At 49.4% G+C, this 18,229-nt stretch overlaps 1 protein-coding gene and 1 pseudogene across 2 annotated transcripts in view; both read left to right on the forward strand.

Annotated features, from left to right (window-relative positions):
• LOC311204224 (nischarin-like) overlaps positions 1–1,435 on the forward strand; it is a gene marked incomplete at both ends in the record, with an annotated part of 166,007 nt that extends 164,572 nt beyond the window's left edge. Inside the window, one exon of the mRNA XM_084280678.1 lies at positions 1,063–1,435. Coding sequence (XP_084136804.1) covers positions 1,063–1,435 — 373 coding nt within the window. The remainder of the gene's footprint in view (positions 1–1,062) is intronic.
• Positions 1–18,229, forward strand: part of LOC311204219 (nischarin-like) — a 246,789-nt pseudogene that overhangs the window by 171,242 nt on the left and 57,318 nt on the right. The window lies entirely within an intron of this gene.

The following is an 18,229-nucleotide window of genomic DNA, read 5'->3' on the forward strand; positions in this document are numbered from 1 at the left end:
GCGGCGGAACACGGTCGCCTCCCGACTCTGCATCCCCAAGCAGGCGTGGGTATAAATAAATAGGGGCTGTGCGGGTACCTCAGATGTCTGCTAATGCACACGTCGTGCTTGTGTCTGCCTTCAAGAGAGACAGAGAAATGGCTAAATTGACAGCACAAACATCTTCTCATAGCGTAAGTGATGTTGGTAAGCGGGCAGACTTTTCTTCCTTCACCTCAGGAAATGGGGAAGAGTTGTCTCCGCCGATACCATCTCCAATTTTTTTCTCTCAGGAGAAAGATCTCACTGAAAATAACCTATTTGTCTCTGATTAGATTTCAGCTTTATTTTATTTCATTTTTTTAAAGCCTCAGACCTCTTAAACCTACAGGCCAGCTGTGAAATATGCACTCATTTCTTCTGTCAAGACACTGCAGAGCCCTCCCTTATATTACCCACCCACAATTCACCCTGGATACTCCCCGGTTTATTACATTTGTGATTTCTTTTTAATCCAAACCTTAAATCAGCAATTTCAAGATCGTTGCCTTCCTAAAACAGTCTCTACAAGCCGTTTGGCTAGAATAAGCTCATTTTTTTTTTACATTTTCTTAATACACTGGAAGTATTTTGGAGGTGCTGCATTTAACAGGCTGGACCCAAAGGTGTGAAAAATCATGGAAAAAACCACCTGTCTGATCACTTGGTGCTCCTGGCAAAGAAAAATCTCGATTGTAACTTCATGGCATGGCTTTTCTTCTGGACTGGACGTGGTTTCTGTGTCTTTCTAAGCCCTCATCTGATGGGTCCCATCCTTTTCACGCCGAAGCCAATGTCAAATCCCATTTAATTCATCGGGATCCAGCTGTTAAGAGTCTTTATAGGGAAGAAACACAAAACCCAGTGTGTTTTATAAGGGCTTTTAGACTGCTCACCTCCTGCCTCTGCAATCAAGGACCCCCCCAAAAATCCTCTTCGCTTCTGCAGTCCCCTTGTGCCCTCCCTTCCTGGAAACATCCCTTTTTAAAAAAAAAAATGGGGAAATGGTATTTTACTTTATTTTGATTGTGTTTTTGGATGCAGACGTGATGCTGCACAGGAGAATGGATGGGCAGCGGTGTGTTTGCCTTCCTGTGGAGCCAGGGGTCCGTGGGGAAAGAAGGAGCGCTTTGCAAGCTGCGTGTTCTGCGCTGCGCGGTTGCCGTGCACGGTCGTGGGGGGGTTACAGGGTCCCACCGGGCGAAATTCGGTGCCCCACAAGGACACCCCAGTTTTAGAGACACATCGCGAGGGGTCGGTGGTCGCCTCTCGCCCGGCCCCAGATGAGCCTGGGTCCCGCACTGCTCTGAGCGGCTCTCCCGGGGACGGACGCTGGGGTTGCCGGGAAGGGGGGGGGGGATCGGCAGCAGCACCCCGAGGTACTGCGCACCCCAAGGGGGTACCCCCGGGTCTTTAGCCCACCGACGGCCTCAGGCTCCCGGCGGGGTAGGGTGTCCAAGCAGTCCCCCCAGCCCCTCTCGCAACCCCGCACCCGGCAGTCGGTGCCGCCAGGGGAGGGGAGCGGAAGGGAAAGGAGCTGGTGCCCCGCTGCCCGCTCCCCCCGCCGCTCCCCGCGCTGCCCCCGCCCCGCGGCGCCCCGACGGCCCCCTCCCGCCGCGTGCCCCGAGGGGGCGGTCCCGCGTGCCCGCACAGGTGCCGGCGATTGGGTGGAATATGCAAATGCGGCGCTGACGTCAGGCGGCTCCGGCCCAGAGAGCAGAAATAGGGCCGGCCCGGCCCGCGCCGCGTCCTCGGCCGCCGCCGCTCCCGTCCCGGGCAGCCGCGCCCCGCCGCCCCGCTTCCCTCCCAGGTGAGTGCCGCGGGGGAGCGCCCCGCAGCGGCTTTGCGCACCGCCCTGCCCCGCGAGGTTCCCGCGCCCTGCGGAGCGACGCCGTCCCCGCCCGGGCTGAGGGGGAGAGAGCCCGCGGGCGCCGCGCCTCTCGCCGCTGCTGCCGTCCGCTCCGCGGGGCGCGCTCGCTCGGGGCTAGGCAGCCCTCCGGATGCTGCCGCCGCCCTCCGCGGACCCCCCGCCTGGGCGCGGTAACAGGTGGGAGCCGCCGGCGGGGTGGAACGGGCTCGGAGGGTTGTTACCCCCTCCCCAGCCCCGCGTTCCGGAGCGCGGAGAGCGAGCGGTGGAAGTGCCGCCCGCGGGGCAGACGCGGCTCCTTCCCCCCTGGTTCCTCCCGGCTCCGGGTTCCTCCCGTGCCGCGGCTTCGGGGCCGTCGGCGGGGGCCGGGGGCGCGTCCCGCCGCGGTTGCGAAGGGAGCCGGCGCTTCCCCCCGCGGCCCCCGGGTGGCGCCGTGGTGCCGGCGGCCATCCCCGCGGAGCGCCCCGACGGGCCCCGCCGCCTCCGGCCCCGCTGCCCGCGGCCGGGCGCTTCCCGGGGCGGGCGCCGGTAACGAGCGAGGTAGGAGCCCCCCCGCTTCCCCACCCGAGCCCCGGGCGACCTTTCTAGCCTCCGCCCGCAGCCCGCGGGGTTGAGCTTGCGGCAGGAGCGATGGTTTTCTAGGAGCTCCTGGGCTTCCTCCCCAACTTCTCCGAAACGCTCCTGGGTGGTGGGGATAACCGGCTGTGCGCTGGGCTGGCGGTGGGACGGGTGGTCCGGGGCTCCCCCGAGCGTAACCTCGGAGTAAGCCCGTGGCTGGGCGTTGCTCCAGTGTCGCGGAGGCAGCCTCGGAAGCAAAGGTTGGAGCCTCTTGTGTGTGAGGTCCAGGAGTTCCTTGGCAGTGCTACATCCCCGCTGGGGTGATGATGCTCCCCGGATTTTTTCTGGGAAGCACGGAAACGCCTTGGGGGATTTACAGACTAAATATTGGTACCTGTGTGTTTGCCCAAATGAGATGCCTGGTCTGTACCTAAACATCGGAGCTCGTTCCAGTGAGTTCTCAATGCATGAAAACTTGAAGTATTTATCTGAGATGCTGTAGGAACGGTTATTTGCCTTTGTTAAGCATTGCTAAAAGGTTATCTTAGAACGGATTTCCCCCTTAATTTTGTAGCTTAATTTTGTAGCACTCAACAAGGGATTATGGACCTAGAAATTATTTTTCAGGCAATAGAAATGCTGTTTAGATAAGGCTGAAGCAACTGGGATAGTTGATGGCAGAGGAACTGAGGACAGGATTCTTATCTGGTGATAACAGAGCCAGTTTATATGGAGGTAATGCTTTGGTCCTTTTGCTGTAGCAACACTATAACTTCAGGTGATTAAGTTCAACCTCCTCCTTCCTAATGTGAAGCCCGTTGGAAATTATTAGAAGTGATTGCGAACTATTAATTTCTCAATGCTAAAGAAATAAGCTGCAGTTTAAATAGCCCTGAAACCAAAACTGGTAACTGTTGGGGTTTTTTGGGCAAATGCTTTAATCTTATTACAGTCACAGTAATTGAATTCTTAAAGCATCCGTGTTGTGGAGGAGAAAGTTGTGGGATCTCTGCGGCAGTCTGGCTGTTCAGCTGCTTCCCCTGCATGGCACATAGTACTTCAAACAATCTGTGTTGTCCTCCATGGAAAGGGCTGGTGTCATTAGTTGGCTTTGTTTCTCAAGGTGACCCTTTTTGCTTGAGCAGCTCTAAAACCTGTGCCCTACAACCTGTGCTTGTGTCTTTGGCTCGCTGCTTGTCCTCTTCATTGCGAGGTGCTGCACCAGTTTCCCTGCTTGCTGAGACTCCCTGGCTGTGTGTCGGTGCCTGGGCTCAGGATGGGCTTGTGTTCTGTGGCTGCTGTTGTCACAGCAGCACTTGTGTGTTCAAGTGAGCTGTTGTCTGAGCTTCTTCCAGTGGCATCGCAGTGCTTGTGGCAGTGCCCCTTTGGCAAGGCAGTGCCAGCTGCAAGGGAGCTGTGATGCTGGAGGAAGAAACTGCATCCTTTAAGGTAAACTTTTTCAGGCTTTGTTTAGTACCTGCCTTAATATCGGGGCCGTCTTAGCTTGGAAATAGGCTGTTTTGCTTCTAGTGTCTGCATTGCAATTGCTGATTTCTGCCTTACAGGGTAGATCAGACTGTCTCTGCTCACAGGTGCTGCTGAGCCCAGGTGTGAGATAGATGCCCCCCCTCCACCCTCAGCTCTTGGGAATCTTCTAGTGTTTAGCCACAAATGCTGCTCACCTTTTTTCTATTTGAGTAAATTGCTTGTTCCATGCAGCCATTTCTCTGTGTGAGCTGTGGTTTATCTAGCTGGTGGTGTCTGTACAGGCTCATGTCGTATGAATCTGCCCCTTGCTCAAGTGAGGGAAGGAGGCTGGTAGTGACACTTGTCTGAGTTTACGCTGGTAGTGCAGATCTGTTCAGTGACTTCGAATTGTATTTGTTGACTTTGGGGAACTTTGGACCCCAATCCAGTTGCCTTGTTGCGTGGTGCAGCTGTAGACTGGATTCTGCAAGGAGCCTTCCGCTTACCTCAGGGTAAAGCGATGCTGAGCTGTGGTGTAGGGTGCCAAGTAATGTGAAAATGCTGTATGGCTTCAGAGTCAACCCTCACTCGATATTTATGGTGCATATTTGTTGCTTGCTTTAGGCTATTTGGATATATGATGTGTATTAGTGTGTCCTCCTCTTATTATGAGTGAGAGCAATTAGTGTACTGTCAGTCAGTATGCAATAAAAATAAGTGATTTCTAAACTGACTGGAGAAAGATGCTCTACAAATTCCATTTATAACACGACTGTAGTTTGTAGCAGGTGGAGGCTGCCCTTTCAGCTTCATCACTGTTGTAGGCATCCTAATCCAAACACTGTCGTGCTTCCCAGTGGTTCCTTATTTACTGAATATACATCAAACTAGCCAGTCCCCTGATTTGCTCTAGGATGGTAATTTCAAGCAGCATATGAGTCAGAGGTCTCCAGAACTGTGAAGTGAAGTAGTTGTGTTTGCAGGGATGGCATCAGCTGAGCATACAAAATACCTCTATAAAAACTGTGGGAAAGAGGATTGCTGTGCAGGAGCGATTCATAATGTAACAATGTACTTGTCGCTTATTGATATAGTGACTTTGGCTTATTAAACATTTATCTGTAGCCCCGGTAACATCACATCTGAGGCTTCTAATTGGAATTTAGAAAGCCTAATAAATGTTGATTTCATCCTGAGTGCTCTCAATTCAGGGTGTTTACATTAGCAAGGAGAAGTGATGCTTGAGCTGCCTGGTGTGTGGTGGCTGTAGGCTCTGTGCTCTCCCGTTGACAGCGGGTTTTTGGGCAGATCAAATGGCCAAGCCCAAGTCAGCGCTGGTGTAAATGGTCGTGGCTCCAGAATTAATAGTGATGCACCAAGGCTTGGATACACCCTGCAGCAAATACGTGGTGTGGGAATGCTGCTAAATGAGTCCTGTCAAGGCAAGGTATGTCATGGTGACTTGATTCAGCAGGGCTTAGTTGTGCCCTTAGCAGGTACCTCGCCTTGTTAATGTGTGTTGTTCAGCCGGAGCAGCAGGCTGTCACTTGCATGCTATAGAAATGCCATCGCTTGCCTCATTAAGTGGCCATTATGCTTCGTTATAGGTCTGCCATAGCATCCTCTGCAGCTGCTGTGAAAGGTCAGCACTTCCCTCAGCTGCCATGGAAATGGTGCCAGGCCTGGAGATGCCTTTGGTATTTTCAATGTGAGCAGTAATGACACGATCTGCTTGTCCGGTTCCCCCCAAAAGTTGGGATGAAGTATGGAGCTTGCCAGGCTGAGCTGCCAGGGCATCAGTGCGGGGCCATGCGTGTGTGCAACGCGTGGTAGCTCAGCCTGACTGGTGTCCAAGTAACTGCACTCTGTTTTCTTCCACATTAATTAAAAAACCCCATGTGAGACAAGAACTTCTGCTCCAGGTGGTTGCTCTTGTGGTAGAAGGTCCTCACTGGCATCTTGCTGGTCTCCTGCAGCATTGTCCTCTGAACCTGAGGAGAATGATGATATTTCTGCCACGCTGCAGAAACTGGGCTGGCCTGAAGGTCTGAGGGTATGGGTGTGTGTCCTGGACCGTGAGTGACGTGGTGCTGGTGGGTTGTCCAGAGATGGGACCAAGTCACTTGCTGGGTTCTGCAGTACCATCGTGTTGTGCTTGATGTGGTTTGGTTTTGCCTGTGGTAGTGTGACTGGAAGAGTTGGTCAAGAACCTATCTGAGTTTTGGAGTTTTAGAAAGCAGGCATTTGTTATCGCAGCACTGGGTGTGCAGGGTATCACTCTAACCTAATGTGTGTACCCTCACTTGGGAGAGAAAAAGCTTGTATCATCCCAGTACATGCATTTTAATTTCATTTCCTGGAACTAATAATATTTACATATTCATTACATGAGTGCCTTCGGGTCTCTGAGGGCCTCCTGTGAGGGTCTGTGGTGGTCTCTGTTCTTTGACTGTCCTTTTCCATAAACCTTGCTTTCCTTTAAGCATGCATGGGGTGGGTTAATCCCAGTGGCTTTTTTTCTTCATTACCTAGTTTGGCCTCATTTCTTGCTAGTGTATCTGCATCCTTCTGCCCGGGCTGTGAAATCCTGTCCATGGTTGTGTTCTCACTGAAGGCTCCTTGCATTCTTCCTTAGTTCCCAATTCATGATGTTTCTCCTCCAGTGTCTGGTCACCACACGAGCTGTTTCACAGCAATAGCTCATAAATACACAGATGGGTGTGAAAAGGGAACATAGGGGTTTTGCTGGGTGTTTGTGGGGGCTGCAGTGTCCCATCAGCACTGACCTGGTGTGGAGAGGCACCGTCAGCCGAAGCTTCTGCCATGCTGTTGTATCTGAGCTGGGTTTTGGTGTGAGATGATTGCTTTACGACTGTTCTCTTGTTTTCAACAGGTGTGAAATGATGAAATCAAGAAGCTTTTGGTTGTCTTTAGTATTGCTTGGGGTTTTCCCGTCGGTCACCAGGGGATGGATGGACGCAGACAGGAGCAGGAGGCTGTATTCGGATGCGGGGAGGCTGCATCAAGAGGTACTGTACACCGGCTGCTGCAGCAGCTGCGACTCCTGTGTGTGTGTGTGCGTGCTCTGTTGGGGTCTCCACACCACAGAAAACAAGTGAGGGCTTATCCATGTGTGCTTGTTTTAAACACTTGGTGGGGTGGTCAGTGAAGAAACAGTGAGGCAGAAGCTCTCACGCTTTGTGTGCTGACATCCTTCTGGGAGTGAGGTGGGGGAGCTGGCTGCTGGGGAGATGCTGTCTCTGCCCTGAAGGACCTAGTGGTATGCTCTGTCCTGGGGCTGCTGGGGCCAGTGAAACTGTTTAATGAGCAAACTTTGCCCTGGCTTTTAGTTTGGGTTGCTGGACTTTGCTGGACTTCTGGTTGGAATGGGGGGGGGCGGGGTGGGGGGGGTGGGGAAGAAAAAAGTATTCCTTAAAGGAAGAGTGAGTTCTGAGGGAACCATCAAAGTTACTGCTCAGAGTGTTTCCCTCCTGATATTCTGACATCAAATCCCTGTGAAGGACAAAGCAATTGGAAAGGGACCAAGGGAGAAGGGTGGCTGCAGTAAGGGATGAAGATCTTGAGGTGCCCTCTCCAGTGGGATCATGCCAGGTTCAACAGGAAGGTGGGACTCCTGTGTTTGTGTGGGGCAGCGATGGGCTCTGCAGTGCTTGGTCCCTGGGCTTGTAGGAGTGGAGAAGCAGCTCAGGTTGTTGGTGCTGGAGGTGACAGTGTTGGCTTTTGTTGTGGTGATGAGGATGGCACAGGTCCCAGCATGGTGGGTGCCTTCCTGCCCCAGCGCTGGCAGCACAGTGTGGGTAAGCTCAGACCTTCACGTGTCCAAGCCATGCGGATAAGGCCATAAAGATCTAGAAAAGTGATTCTTCATGGGAAGAAAATGATGAATGCTGAAACAATTTTAGTTATTTAATTAGCTCCTGATTAGTATGGGCTTGCTAAACAATTGCTTCAATGCCTGGAAGTGGGAGGTGGTGGGGGAGGCAAGGAGACTTCGGTTATTGTTTTAACTGCCACTGCTTGGAACACTTGGTTACCAGCAGAGACATCAGTCAGTGCCAGGCTAACGATGAGCCTTGATGGATTCATGCTGCAATTGGATCTGTTTAAGCCTCAGGACTTCTGTTCTGGTTAGAGAATCCCGTTTCTCCCAGTCACATCCCATCTACAAATACTGCTGTTGTGTGTGTCATTTCAATAAAGCCATTTAAGCCAATTAAAAAGCTGCTTTTTCCTGCTTAGCAGGACTTGAAACATCATTTTGGTGGAATTGGAGATTCTGAGGTCTGTCTTGGGTGTATTTTTTCCTTGAGGTATCCATCTTCTGTTCTGTCAAAGTGAAGAGAACCAGTTCCCTTCCACACTGCCACTGCTTTGTTGCTGTCTGTACTTGGGTAGCACGTGGCTGTTAAACATGCTTTGGGATTGTCTCAGCTCACTTTTGCTTTTCTATTAAAAATACTCAAATATTTTGCAGACTTCTGCAGTGAAAAATTCTTTCATTCTTCATTAAAATGTGTTAGTTTTGATTTTTCTGGAAAGTTACTCTGAGGAATTAAATTCATTACTCAGATGATTTACTTTAACATAAACTGTAGAGCTATTACGCTGCTTGAAAGATGTTAATTCCCTTGATTTTCCTCTAAAAACCCATGAAGTTCTTGTACCAATTACTTGATCTTGCTTGAGGTGAAAGGATCTGAGCAAGGAATATATTTGTTCTGATTTGCCCAGAATTTAACATTTTTAATGTGCAGAGAGCACAGTTGAAGTCACTTGAAGGGATGTAAGTTATAATGCAGGGCTTTTCTTGAAAAAAAAAAAAAAACCTGTACAGAAAGCTTTTTCCACAAGGTGTTTGTACAGTGTGGGACTGAGCACTAAGATGAATCGGGGAGCCCTGAACTTAGCTCTCGGGTAGGTCAGTGACATTGAGAGAAAGGTGGTTTTCTCTCAAAAGGTGTTTATTTTCTCTTTCAGACCATAATTTAACCCTGATACCTTCTGAATAATAAAAATTGCCTGAAATCCTTTTCTAGTGATCACAGAATCACAGAACTGTAGGGGTTGGAAGGTTCCTCCAGAGCCCATGGGGTCCAACCCCCTGCCAAAGCAGGGTCCCTAGGACAGGGCACACAGGTCGGTGTCCAGACAGGGCTGGAATCTCTCCAGAGAAGGAGATTCCACACCCCCTGGGCAGCCTGTCCCAGGGCTACCTCGCCCTCACTGGGAAGAAGTTCTTCCCCAGATTGGGGTGGAACTCCCTGTGCTGCAACTTGAGGCCATTGCCCCTTGTCCTGTCCCCACAGACACTGAGAAGGGGCTGCCCATGTCCCCCTGTGTCCCACCCTTCAGCTATTGATACCCATTGATCAGATCCCCTCTCAGGCTTCTTTTCTCCAGGCTGAACAGCCTCAGCTCACTCAGCCTTTCCTCACAGGGGAGATGCTCCAGGCCCTTCATCTCTGTAGCCTCCTCTGGACTCTCTCCAGGAGATCCCTGTCTTTTTTTATCCCAGGGAGCTCAGAACTGGACACAACACTCCAGGTGGGGCCTGACCAGGGCAGAGTAGAGGGGGAGGATCCCCTCCTTTGACCTACTGGCCACACTCCTTTTGATGCCCCCCAAGATCCCATTGGCCCTGTTAGCCACCAGGACACACTGTTGGCTCATGGGCAGCTTGTCATCCACCAGGACCCCCAGTGATGTTGGACTTTGCTCAGTTTGGAGATCCTTATTCAGGAGAAGTATTTGTAAGTTACTGAATTGGTGCTTTGATTAATAAGTAATTTCATTAATATGCTGTTAAACCATTGAATCACAAACAGAAAAGCTCCTAGCAATTTGTTAAAATCACTTAAAAATATGTAAAGGGTTAATTTCCAGGTCAAATAATTTGAAGTGTGCTCTGATCTAAAATTCCTATGAGTTTCATCAAAGCAAATCTTGGGGATGGGTCACTGACCTTCACTAATACTTGCTCTGATCTACGGAGGAACAAGTTTACTGAATCAAAAACATTGCTTAATTTATGTTTGGATTGCTAAATTGATTTCTTCATGGTCTGTGGTAGAATTATTGCAGTTGTGCTCTGCATTTGTAAAGGAAAAGTAAGTCTTGGGGCCAAAGACTGGGATATAGAGCCCTGCTGCATGAGGAATTGACTCTAACACAGCAGGGATGTGTGTTTTTGGATACTCAGCCTTCTGTGTCTCAAACTGTTTGGGGGGGGGGGGGGGCTGTTCCTGGGAAGAGGTAATAAGCAGTCTGAGACTCCATAGGAGTAGAATGGGCTAAACCAGGACACCTAGTTTAAAAAAGGGCTGATGTTAGTATTTATTGGAAAAGCCTTAATTTACCTGATCTGTATTAATTTTGGAGAACACTGCTGTCACCTGTGTTGTGAAATTTCTCTTCCCCTCTTCGGAGGTGCTGGAAAGCTCTTGAAGCCCTTGGTTGCTGCATGTGGACCTCTGTGGAGTGAAGTGGTGCAGCTTCCCAGGGTTGATCCATCATGGGACTAAATCTGGTGGAGTTGGAGGAGTATGGGCCAAAATATCTAAGAGGGAGCTCACTGCTGTAGGGAGGTATTTTTGGAGGGGCTTTGCATCTGCTTTCAAGGCTGCTTCCATGCTCAGGGTGGATGCTGTAGGGGTGACCACTTCTCGTGGACAGCTCTGTGCTGGCTTGGAAGGGCTCTGAGTTACCTGTGCAGCACCAGGTGATGTAACCTGGAGTCACAGCTCCTTTCATGAAAGGAGCTTTCAAATGTGGCTCTGTGAGCTGCTGCCATTGTTGGTGGCTGATAGGACCTTCTGGTGCGAGCATGGCAGCAGAGATATGGATAGCCTGGGTCTGAAGTAACCCTGGAGCTACACCTCCAGGAGAACTTGGCCAGGCAATCCTGATGGAAAGCCAGAGGTACTGCTCCCCTCAGTCCCTGTGAGGTAGCTCAGACTGATTCTTCAACCCGTTGGGGCATTTTACAAAGAGCATCTTCTTAAATCCTGAAATTGGACAGCAAGCCTTTCTGCTCTTCCCTGCTTTCTGCAAGTGCAGGAGCCAAGCTGGTTTTGCTGTGATGCTTGGGGCAAGTCCCTTATCTCTTCCCAACCCTTGGTGCAGCAGAGCAGTGCTGTAAGTCTTTGTCAGCCCTTCCAGCAGCAGGGCTCCCATCTGCTGCAGGGAGCTCCACCAGCACGTCAGCACAGCTCTGTGTCTCAGAAATGAAGTTCTGTAGTCTTTTTTCCAGGGCACTGCTGGCAGGTAGCCTGGATATCCTAGCTGGATAGTGTGAGAGCAGAGAATCACCCTGTGTTGGTATGTGTATAGTTGGTTTGTGCTGAATTGCTAATGGAGATGTTGGGATGTCACTGATGGCTCCTGAGCAGTGGTGGTACAGGCTGGCAGGCTGCACAACCAGAACTGCTCTGTGCTTCTGCAGAAATCCTTAATTGCTCTCATTTGGCTTTCAGGCCACACCCAGGGCTTGCTACCCACATTCCTGATGAAGTCTTAGGAGACCCAGGTGCACAGCACCCCACGCTCCTGGGGGCTCCTCAGTGCAGAGCTCAGAGGGATGCTCTGGGTGCTCTCACAATACCGGTGGCTCTTGCACCTCCAAGTGCTGCCAAGCTTCCTTCTTCCCCTTTGCTTTCTCCCCTCTCTGTGCTGTGAGATGTTCAAACTTCACTAATGCACCTTAAATGGCCCCTGTAAGGAGTCAGGCACAGTTGGTGTGCTGTGGGATGCCAAATTTGGACACTGACAGCACAGTCCAAGGGCAGACTAGACCAGCTGTGCCAGTATTTCAGTTCCTTGGCCATTTTTACCCATTATGTTTGTTACCTTATCTGGCTTATGTCTTAAATTATATCTGCAACCCCAGAGCATCACGTGTAGTTACACCCACGCTTGGGTTTGTGCTCATGAATGCAGCAAATGTACATTTAAGTACTGTAACGCTCTTACTGGCATTTGGAAGGTACTGGCTGTGTAGGGTATCTGTTGTTTTTGGTTTAGTCACTGCTTGTGTGGCACCTGATGGCTTAAAACCTCCCAAGTAATAAATGTCACCTTAACCTTTGCTGTGACCGTGCTCACTGGGTCCTACCAGCCTGTCTGTGCCATCCTGCACAGGCCAAAGCAGCCTTCTGGAGTCCACTCAGCCTCAGCTCTGCTTGTCCAAGAGTCTCAATTACTGATGAAATTTCTAATTACCTTCAGATTGGCAAATGGTGCTTCACTTAATGGTGATCTTCAGCTGCAGTGGTGGTTATTCCAGGTGGCTGGGGAGTGATGGGGATGATTTTGGGCTCCTTCTCCCACTGATGTTGTATTTCCCAGTCTGACACACTACAAAGTTGTGCAAAACTGCAGAGGGTTTTGATAAAAGCTTTCCCTTATAATTCAGATCAGTGTAATTTCAAAGCATGAGCTTGGAATAAGGCAGACACAGTGTATCACTTTTATATGCAGTTGAAGATCTAATATCCTGGCATTATTTTAAGAGTTGTTAGTAATATATTCTCTGCCATGTGTGTGCTCCTCCAGCTTGTGAGGCAGCTTGGAGAAAGGAAGGGAAGAATGAAATTTGAATTAAAATCAACTGGACTACAGCCTGCTCCTGTTTTAAACATTGAGGGTAAAGGGACAGAACACCTAGATTTATTCTGTATCACTTTGTGTACTGATAAATTCACTCCTTGTTATACCCCCATTTATGCGGTATATCTAACAGGCTGTAATTGCTGTCTGTAGACTGTTTTAAATCTTAACTAATGTATTATTTGTGTGGAGATGAGAAGCTTTTCATAGTCTTTGGATGCACGTGTTGGGGTCCTTCCTCTGCATCCCCAAACCCCTTCCCCCTGTACCTAGAGGGTTTAGTAAATGCTGTATCTTGTGGGACAGTCCCCCAGGGGTGGGGTGGTCAGTAAATGCTGCATCTTAGGAGATGCTCTTGCCTGAAGTACTAGGATATCTGGAGGTTGGGTACTTGGAAGCTGGCAGGTACCATGTGCTTGATTATCAGGGTAAAATTGGAACAGTTCTAGTTTGTATAGATGGTTCTGGTTTGATAGTGAGTGGCAGGGACTGTCGGGAGGCCTCTAGAGCACGGCTTCAAGATGAAGTTGATTCAGAGGAATCAACTATTTAAAGGGGCAGATGCTGGCAGGACAAGGGGATGGAGTGGAGCTGGAGGAGGGAAGGGTGAGATGAGATATTGGGGGAAGCTCTTTCCAGAGAGAGTGGTGAGGGGCTGGACAAGCTGCCCAGAGAAGGGGTCGGTGCCCCATCCCTGGGGGTGTTCAAGGCCAGGTTGGATGGGGCCCTGGGCAACCTTGTGTAGCTCCAGGCCTGGAGGTTGGTGTCCCTGCCTGTGGCAGGGGGTTGGAGCTCTGTGACCCTTGGGGTCCCTTCCAAGCCAGACCAGTCTGGGATTCTATGAAACCCTCCTGTATGTGGTCTCTTAAAGGAGGTCAGACTGGTATTTTTTAAACCTCTGGTAAGATGCAGTGTGTTACCTCTTGGTGTCCTGCACTGCCCAGCCTGCTGTGGGTTATCCCCTCCTAGCTGAGCAGGACCACCAGCTGCTGCAGGGATGTCCTCCTCCAAAGCAGTGCCCTGGGTACTGATGACCCTGAATTTTTGTGCCAGAGCTGGTGTTGGATGCTGTCCCTAGGGAGCTGAGGGACTGTGGGTTTGGGATGCTCAGCTCTGCCTTGACCAATCTGACCCCAGGAATCCAATTTCTGTAAGTTTTTCTCCTGTCACAGTTGAGCAACTGTGAGTAAATGCTGGTGTGTTCCTGGAGGAGAGAATGAGACCAGAGTGAAACATCTTGCAAGTAAAGAAACTAAGGGAATTTTAACTTGGCTGTGAATGGCAGAGGATTATGCTGTCTGATATTCTGTACAGATGCTACTTAATGTTAGAAGACTAAATATTGACTTTTTTCCCCAATATAGCATATTTTCCCTTCCAGAAAGGCTCAGGCAGTAGCTTATAAAGGAAGACAAGTCTACTTAAAGTCCTTTCTACCATCATGCAGAAGGATTCTCAGCTTCTTAGATCAGAAAGGGTACATCGGTAAATCTGGGGTTTCTGAAATGGGCATCCCCTGAGCTTCCCTGTGACAGCGCGGAAATTTATGGAGCTATACCTGGGTTTCTCATCTAAAGTCCAGAAATAGTAATGAGTAAAATCAGAGATGCAGCAATTCTCTCAATTAGCTACCGTATGGGTGAGCAGATGATGCTGTGTGATGTGAGACATCAGAGCTGCTCTCAATGTTTATACCAGACAGGACAAATCTAAACTGCTTTCCTCTAAACAGTAGCACATGATTTGTATTTTTTCCTTGTGCCTGGCTCAAACAAAAAATAAAGTGGATGTTCTCTGCCTCATTAGCATCTTTTTTGAAAATAAACTGTGTTTGTGGTTGTAAACAGAAAATCCTGATTCCCCAACTAAGCTGCATATTAGTCATAGCCACTGCAGTGCTACTGCCTGTGTGTGGAGGCTCTCCTAGCCCTGCATGGGGTGTCAGTGAGATTTTCTTGACCCCTCACTTGAGATAAGGAAGAACACCCTTTGAAGGGGGGAAGGGAAATCCCTGTGATGCTAATCTATTAATAGGAACAGCCATTTCTTTATTAATTTGCTAAATGAGCCCAGGCTGTCTATTTGGAAGGTACAGAAGTTAGGCTGGTCCTGAGAGCAGGTCCCTGGGGACTTGGTGTGTGCAGAGGTAACATCTAATTTAAGTGATAGAGCTGGTGTGAGCCCAGCCACATGTTCTGAGTTTGATTTATCCCCTTGCAGTCTCCTCCCCAAAGTGCTGGCGAATGGCTGTGCTGTACTCTGGCAATACAGGGAACTTGTGGGTCTGGAATCTGTCACCAGTTCACCTGCATCTCTCCCATCTGCCACTTTGGTTGGGTTTTGGTGAAGCTCCCTGTGTTGGCCTTTGCTTCTGGGCATAGAGAAGGGCTCCTTTGGATTTAAACACCTTGGTGTTAAAGGGCTGGATACAGAACTGGATGTGATGTTATCTTACTGCTCGCTGTACGTGAGGCTGGTACCTGGTTGGTACCTGACTTGGTGGCATGTGTTAAGCATCATCCTCGTGGGCTCAGACTAAGAGGAGGATGAGTGTACAGCTGCAAATCCTTGTAAACATTGGGCTGCAAGTGGAGGAAGTTGGGGAGAGAAAGAGGGGCTACAAGGAGATGCTGTGAAGATTTGCTCCTTAAAATAGTACATTGAGCTGTTGCTCAGCGATTCCTGCTTGGGATGTGCCTCTGTCTGGAGTCCAAAACCTCATCCTCTGGCTGTAGTCAAAGGAGAACTAGGTAAAAACAGCAGGCAGGTTCTTGGCTTTCCAGATTTCAAGCCTAATTGTGACTGTTTAATTATTAACAATGCTCTTCTGGTTATAGTGCAGGAAATCACATGTGGGGACAAAAGGATAAGCAGCCCTTACAGAAAACCCGGGAAAGGGACCTTTTCCCCTCCCTATTGGTACATTGTCCATGTGCATTACAGAGTCACAGAATCATAGGGGTTGAAAGGGACCTCCAGAGCTCATGGGGTCCAACCCCCTGCCAAAGCAGGGTCCCTAGGACAGGTCACACAGGTTGGTGTCCAGATGGGGCTGGAATCTCTCCAGAGAAGGAGACTCCACACCCCCTGGGCAGCCTATATTGTGTGCCCATTGCAAGCCAAGTATAAAGTACCATGTAGTTACTGCATTGCCCAATCATGCTTGTCTCTGTGTGCCTTTCAGAGCAGTCTTTGAGGGCAGGGAGCCTTCCCCCACTCTCCACCCAATCTTGCTCTGCCTGGTCTGCAGCCCCCTGGGTCAGTGTGGGGCTGAGTGGGCACATATCTCCAACCAAGTGCCGGACAAACCATGTGTGGCTGTGACTGTCAAGTGACTGGGGTATTAGCACTAGGTTGGCATGTTTGTATACAAAAGGCTGTGTACTATGCTCTGCACCTTAGTGTCTGGTCCACAGTTGTAGGATCCAAGTTAACAGATTGCTCTTAATCATGCGTAACAGCTCCTGTTGAACGATGATGAACATCTACTGATGTAGTGTGTGCACCAAGCAATCATCAATTCTGGGCACCTAGGGATTGTTGTGAACAGGCTGTAGATGGTTAATGTTGCCTACCTAAAGGCTGGATTTTTTTTTCTGGAGTTGAGAGTTTCAAAAGCAGCTTGTTTGTGTATCTGCATCTCATTCCCAGTCGCATGGTTGTTTCAGAGAAACTCTGCCTTGTCCTGTGTTTTCCACAGACAGTCCTAGATTTGCTTTGTTCCTGAATGACCTCCCCTTGCTCATGCTGCAGTAATAATTTGGTGTAGCTGGAGCATCTGCGTGATGTTTTGCTCTGCTCATTCCTTGGCAGGAGAGGATGTGTGGATGCTATTAATAGAGATTGCCCTTGAGGTGTGGGAATAGGATTTCTACGTGACAAACAAGTCACCACAGCTTGGCACAGCAGTGTCTTGAGCTTCATAGGTTGTTATTTTCCAAATCAGAAATTAGGCCTTCAGTGCATTGCTCTTGCTGTAGTTACAAGAGGAACAAGCATGGAGACATTCCTTGCCCACTCTATTGACTCGAGTGCAGCTTGAAAAGATCAACTGCTGACTAGCATTGGTGGGGTAAAGCTCATCTGAAGTGATGACACCAGAGAATTTAGTGTTCTTAGTGTAGTGGTGGCTCTTCTGAGTTCCCTTGGGCTTCACTTGCTAAAGGTATTAAAGAGCAGCACCCCAAAGGCTGTGCACAATGCTGCTGAATGTGACTGTCTGGTGAACTTGAGTTTACTCAGCCACAGGAGGGTTAAAGCCAAATCTTCCCTTAGCCAAGAGTGTAGAAACACCCAGGAATTTGGTGGAAACTGAAGTAAAACAAAATGTGGGAGGAAGAAAATCTCTGACTGTAAGGTATCTTGGTGGAAATGGGAACCTGAGCTTGGAAGTTCCCTTCCAGCCAGGTCAGGAGACAAGGAGTCTCTTCCAGCAGCAGATGTGCCCATGCTGTCTCTTTTCCCTGCCTTGTACAGCACACAGTCTCTTTGTGGGTGTAGAGGGCACATGTAGATGTGTGTTTATATGGATGTGTTTAAAGGCTTTATTTACACTGATGACAGACAACCTGAAAGCAGTTTTGCTGCTTGTATCCATCACCAGTGACTCTCAGAAACTCCATTTGCAGCACCATGGCTCCCAAGCACTGCACTGTATGTACTGTATAGCTCATTCCCTCCATGTAGCTGTGTTAGCTCTGCACAATGGGGTGTCCCCCCACACCCCACCGTTGGTCCTGAACAAGATCTCACTCCAGAAGTGCTCTGCTCATCAATGGGGCCGTGGTTTGGCAGGAGTCAGGAGCCTGGAACACAGAGAGGCTGTTAGGGATGTGTAGGTGCTGTCTTCTGGAAGGCTGGCGTTCCCTCTTTGTAGGAGCAGAGAAGGGTTTTGATCAGAAGTGATGTTAAATGGCACAAGGTTCAGTTAGACATGCCACACGTGGCAGTGATGGGGGAGTGGGCTTTTATTTTTGGCCCTCCTAATCCAGGTAGGGTTGTTATAAATTTGAGACATACTCCAGTTGATAAAGCCAAACAACAATTTATTAATTAAGCAAGCCCGCAAGATATAGGCAAATATCAGCGCTGGGCGTCCGGAGGAGACCCTTGCTCCTGCAAACGGCACGCACCTCACCCTTCTGGAGTCCCCTTTTTATAGTCCCGTAGTTCCGGGTACACGTGGCATATTCCGGTGTTTTTCTGTAGCTGTGTAAGCTGGTAGTGGGGGTCGTCCTGGTCCCCCGTAGTCCTCCTCTACGTTGTGTTCAGTATCTTATTTGGTTAACTCATTTAATCCTATCAGGATGTTGCTAGTGATAAAACAATGGTTCCCCTTTTGACCTGGTTACCTATTCACAGCCATAGTCTACCACAGGCACCAACTCAGCAAGATCTGAAGTTCTTTCAGGGTGTTACTAGTGATGGAACAATGGTTCCCCTTTGCCCTAGTTGCTTATTTACAGTCATAGAAGGTTTGAGAACAATTACTTATTACAATCCCCCCTTTCAATTTTGACCAATTTGTTTCTCAAACCGACTAACAGCTTTTTGAGATAATAGCATCGATGCCTCTTCTTTTTCTAAATCGGTTTTGGGTCATCATTCAAGAAACATTAACGTGATTACCTTCGTTACATGGGTACTTGGCAGCATCTATGTATATACAATAGCTGGTATTCAAAGAATCCATTA

Source organism: Gallinula chloropus (genome assembly GCF_964237585.1).
Source record: "Gallinula chloropus genome assembly, contig: HAP1_SCAFFOLD_40, whole genome shotgun sequence".
In the NCBI taxonomy this organism is placed as follows: Eukaryota; Metazoa; Chordata; class Aves; order Gruiformes; family Rallidae; genus Gallinula; species Gallinula chloropus.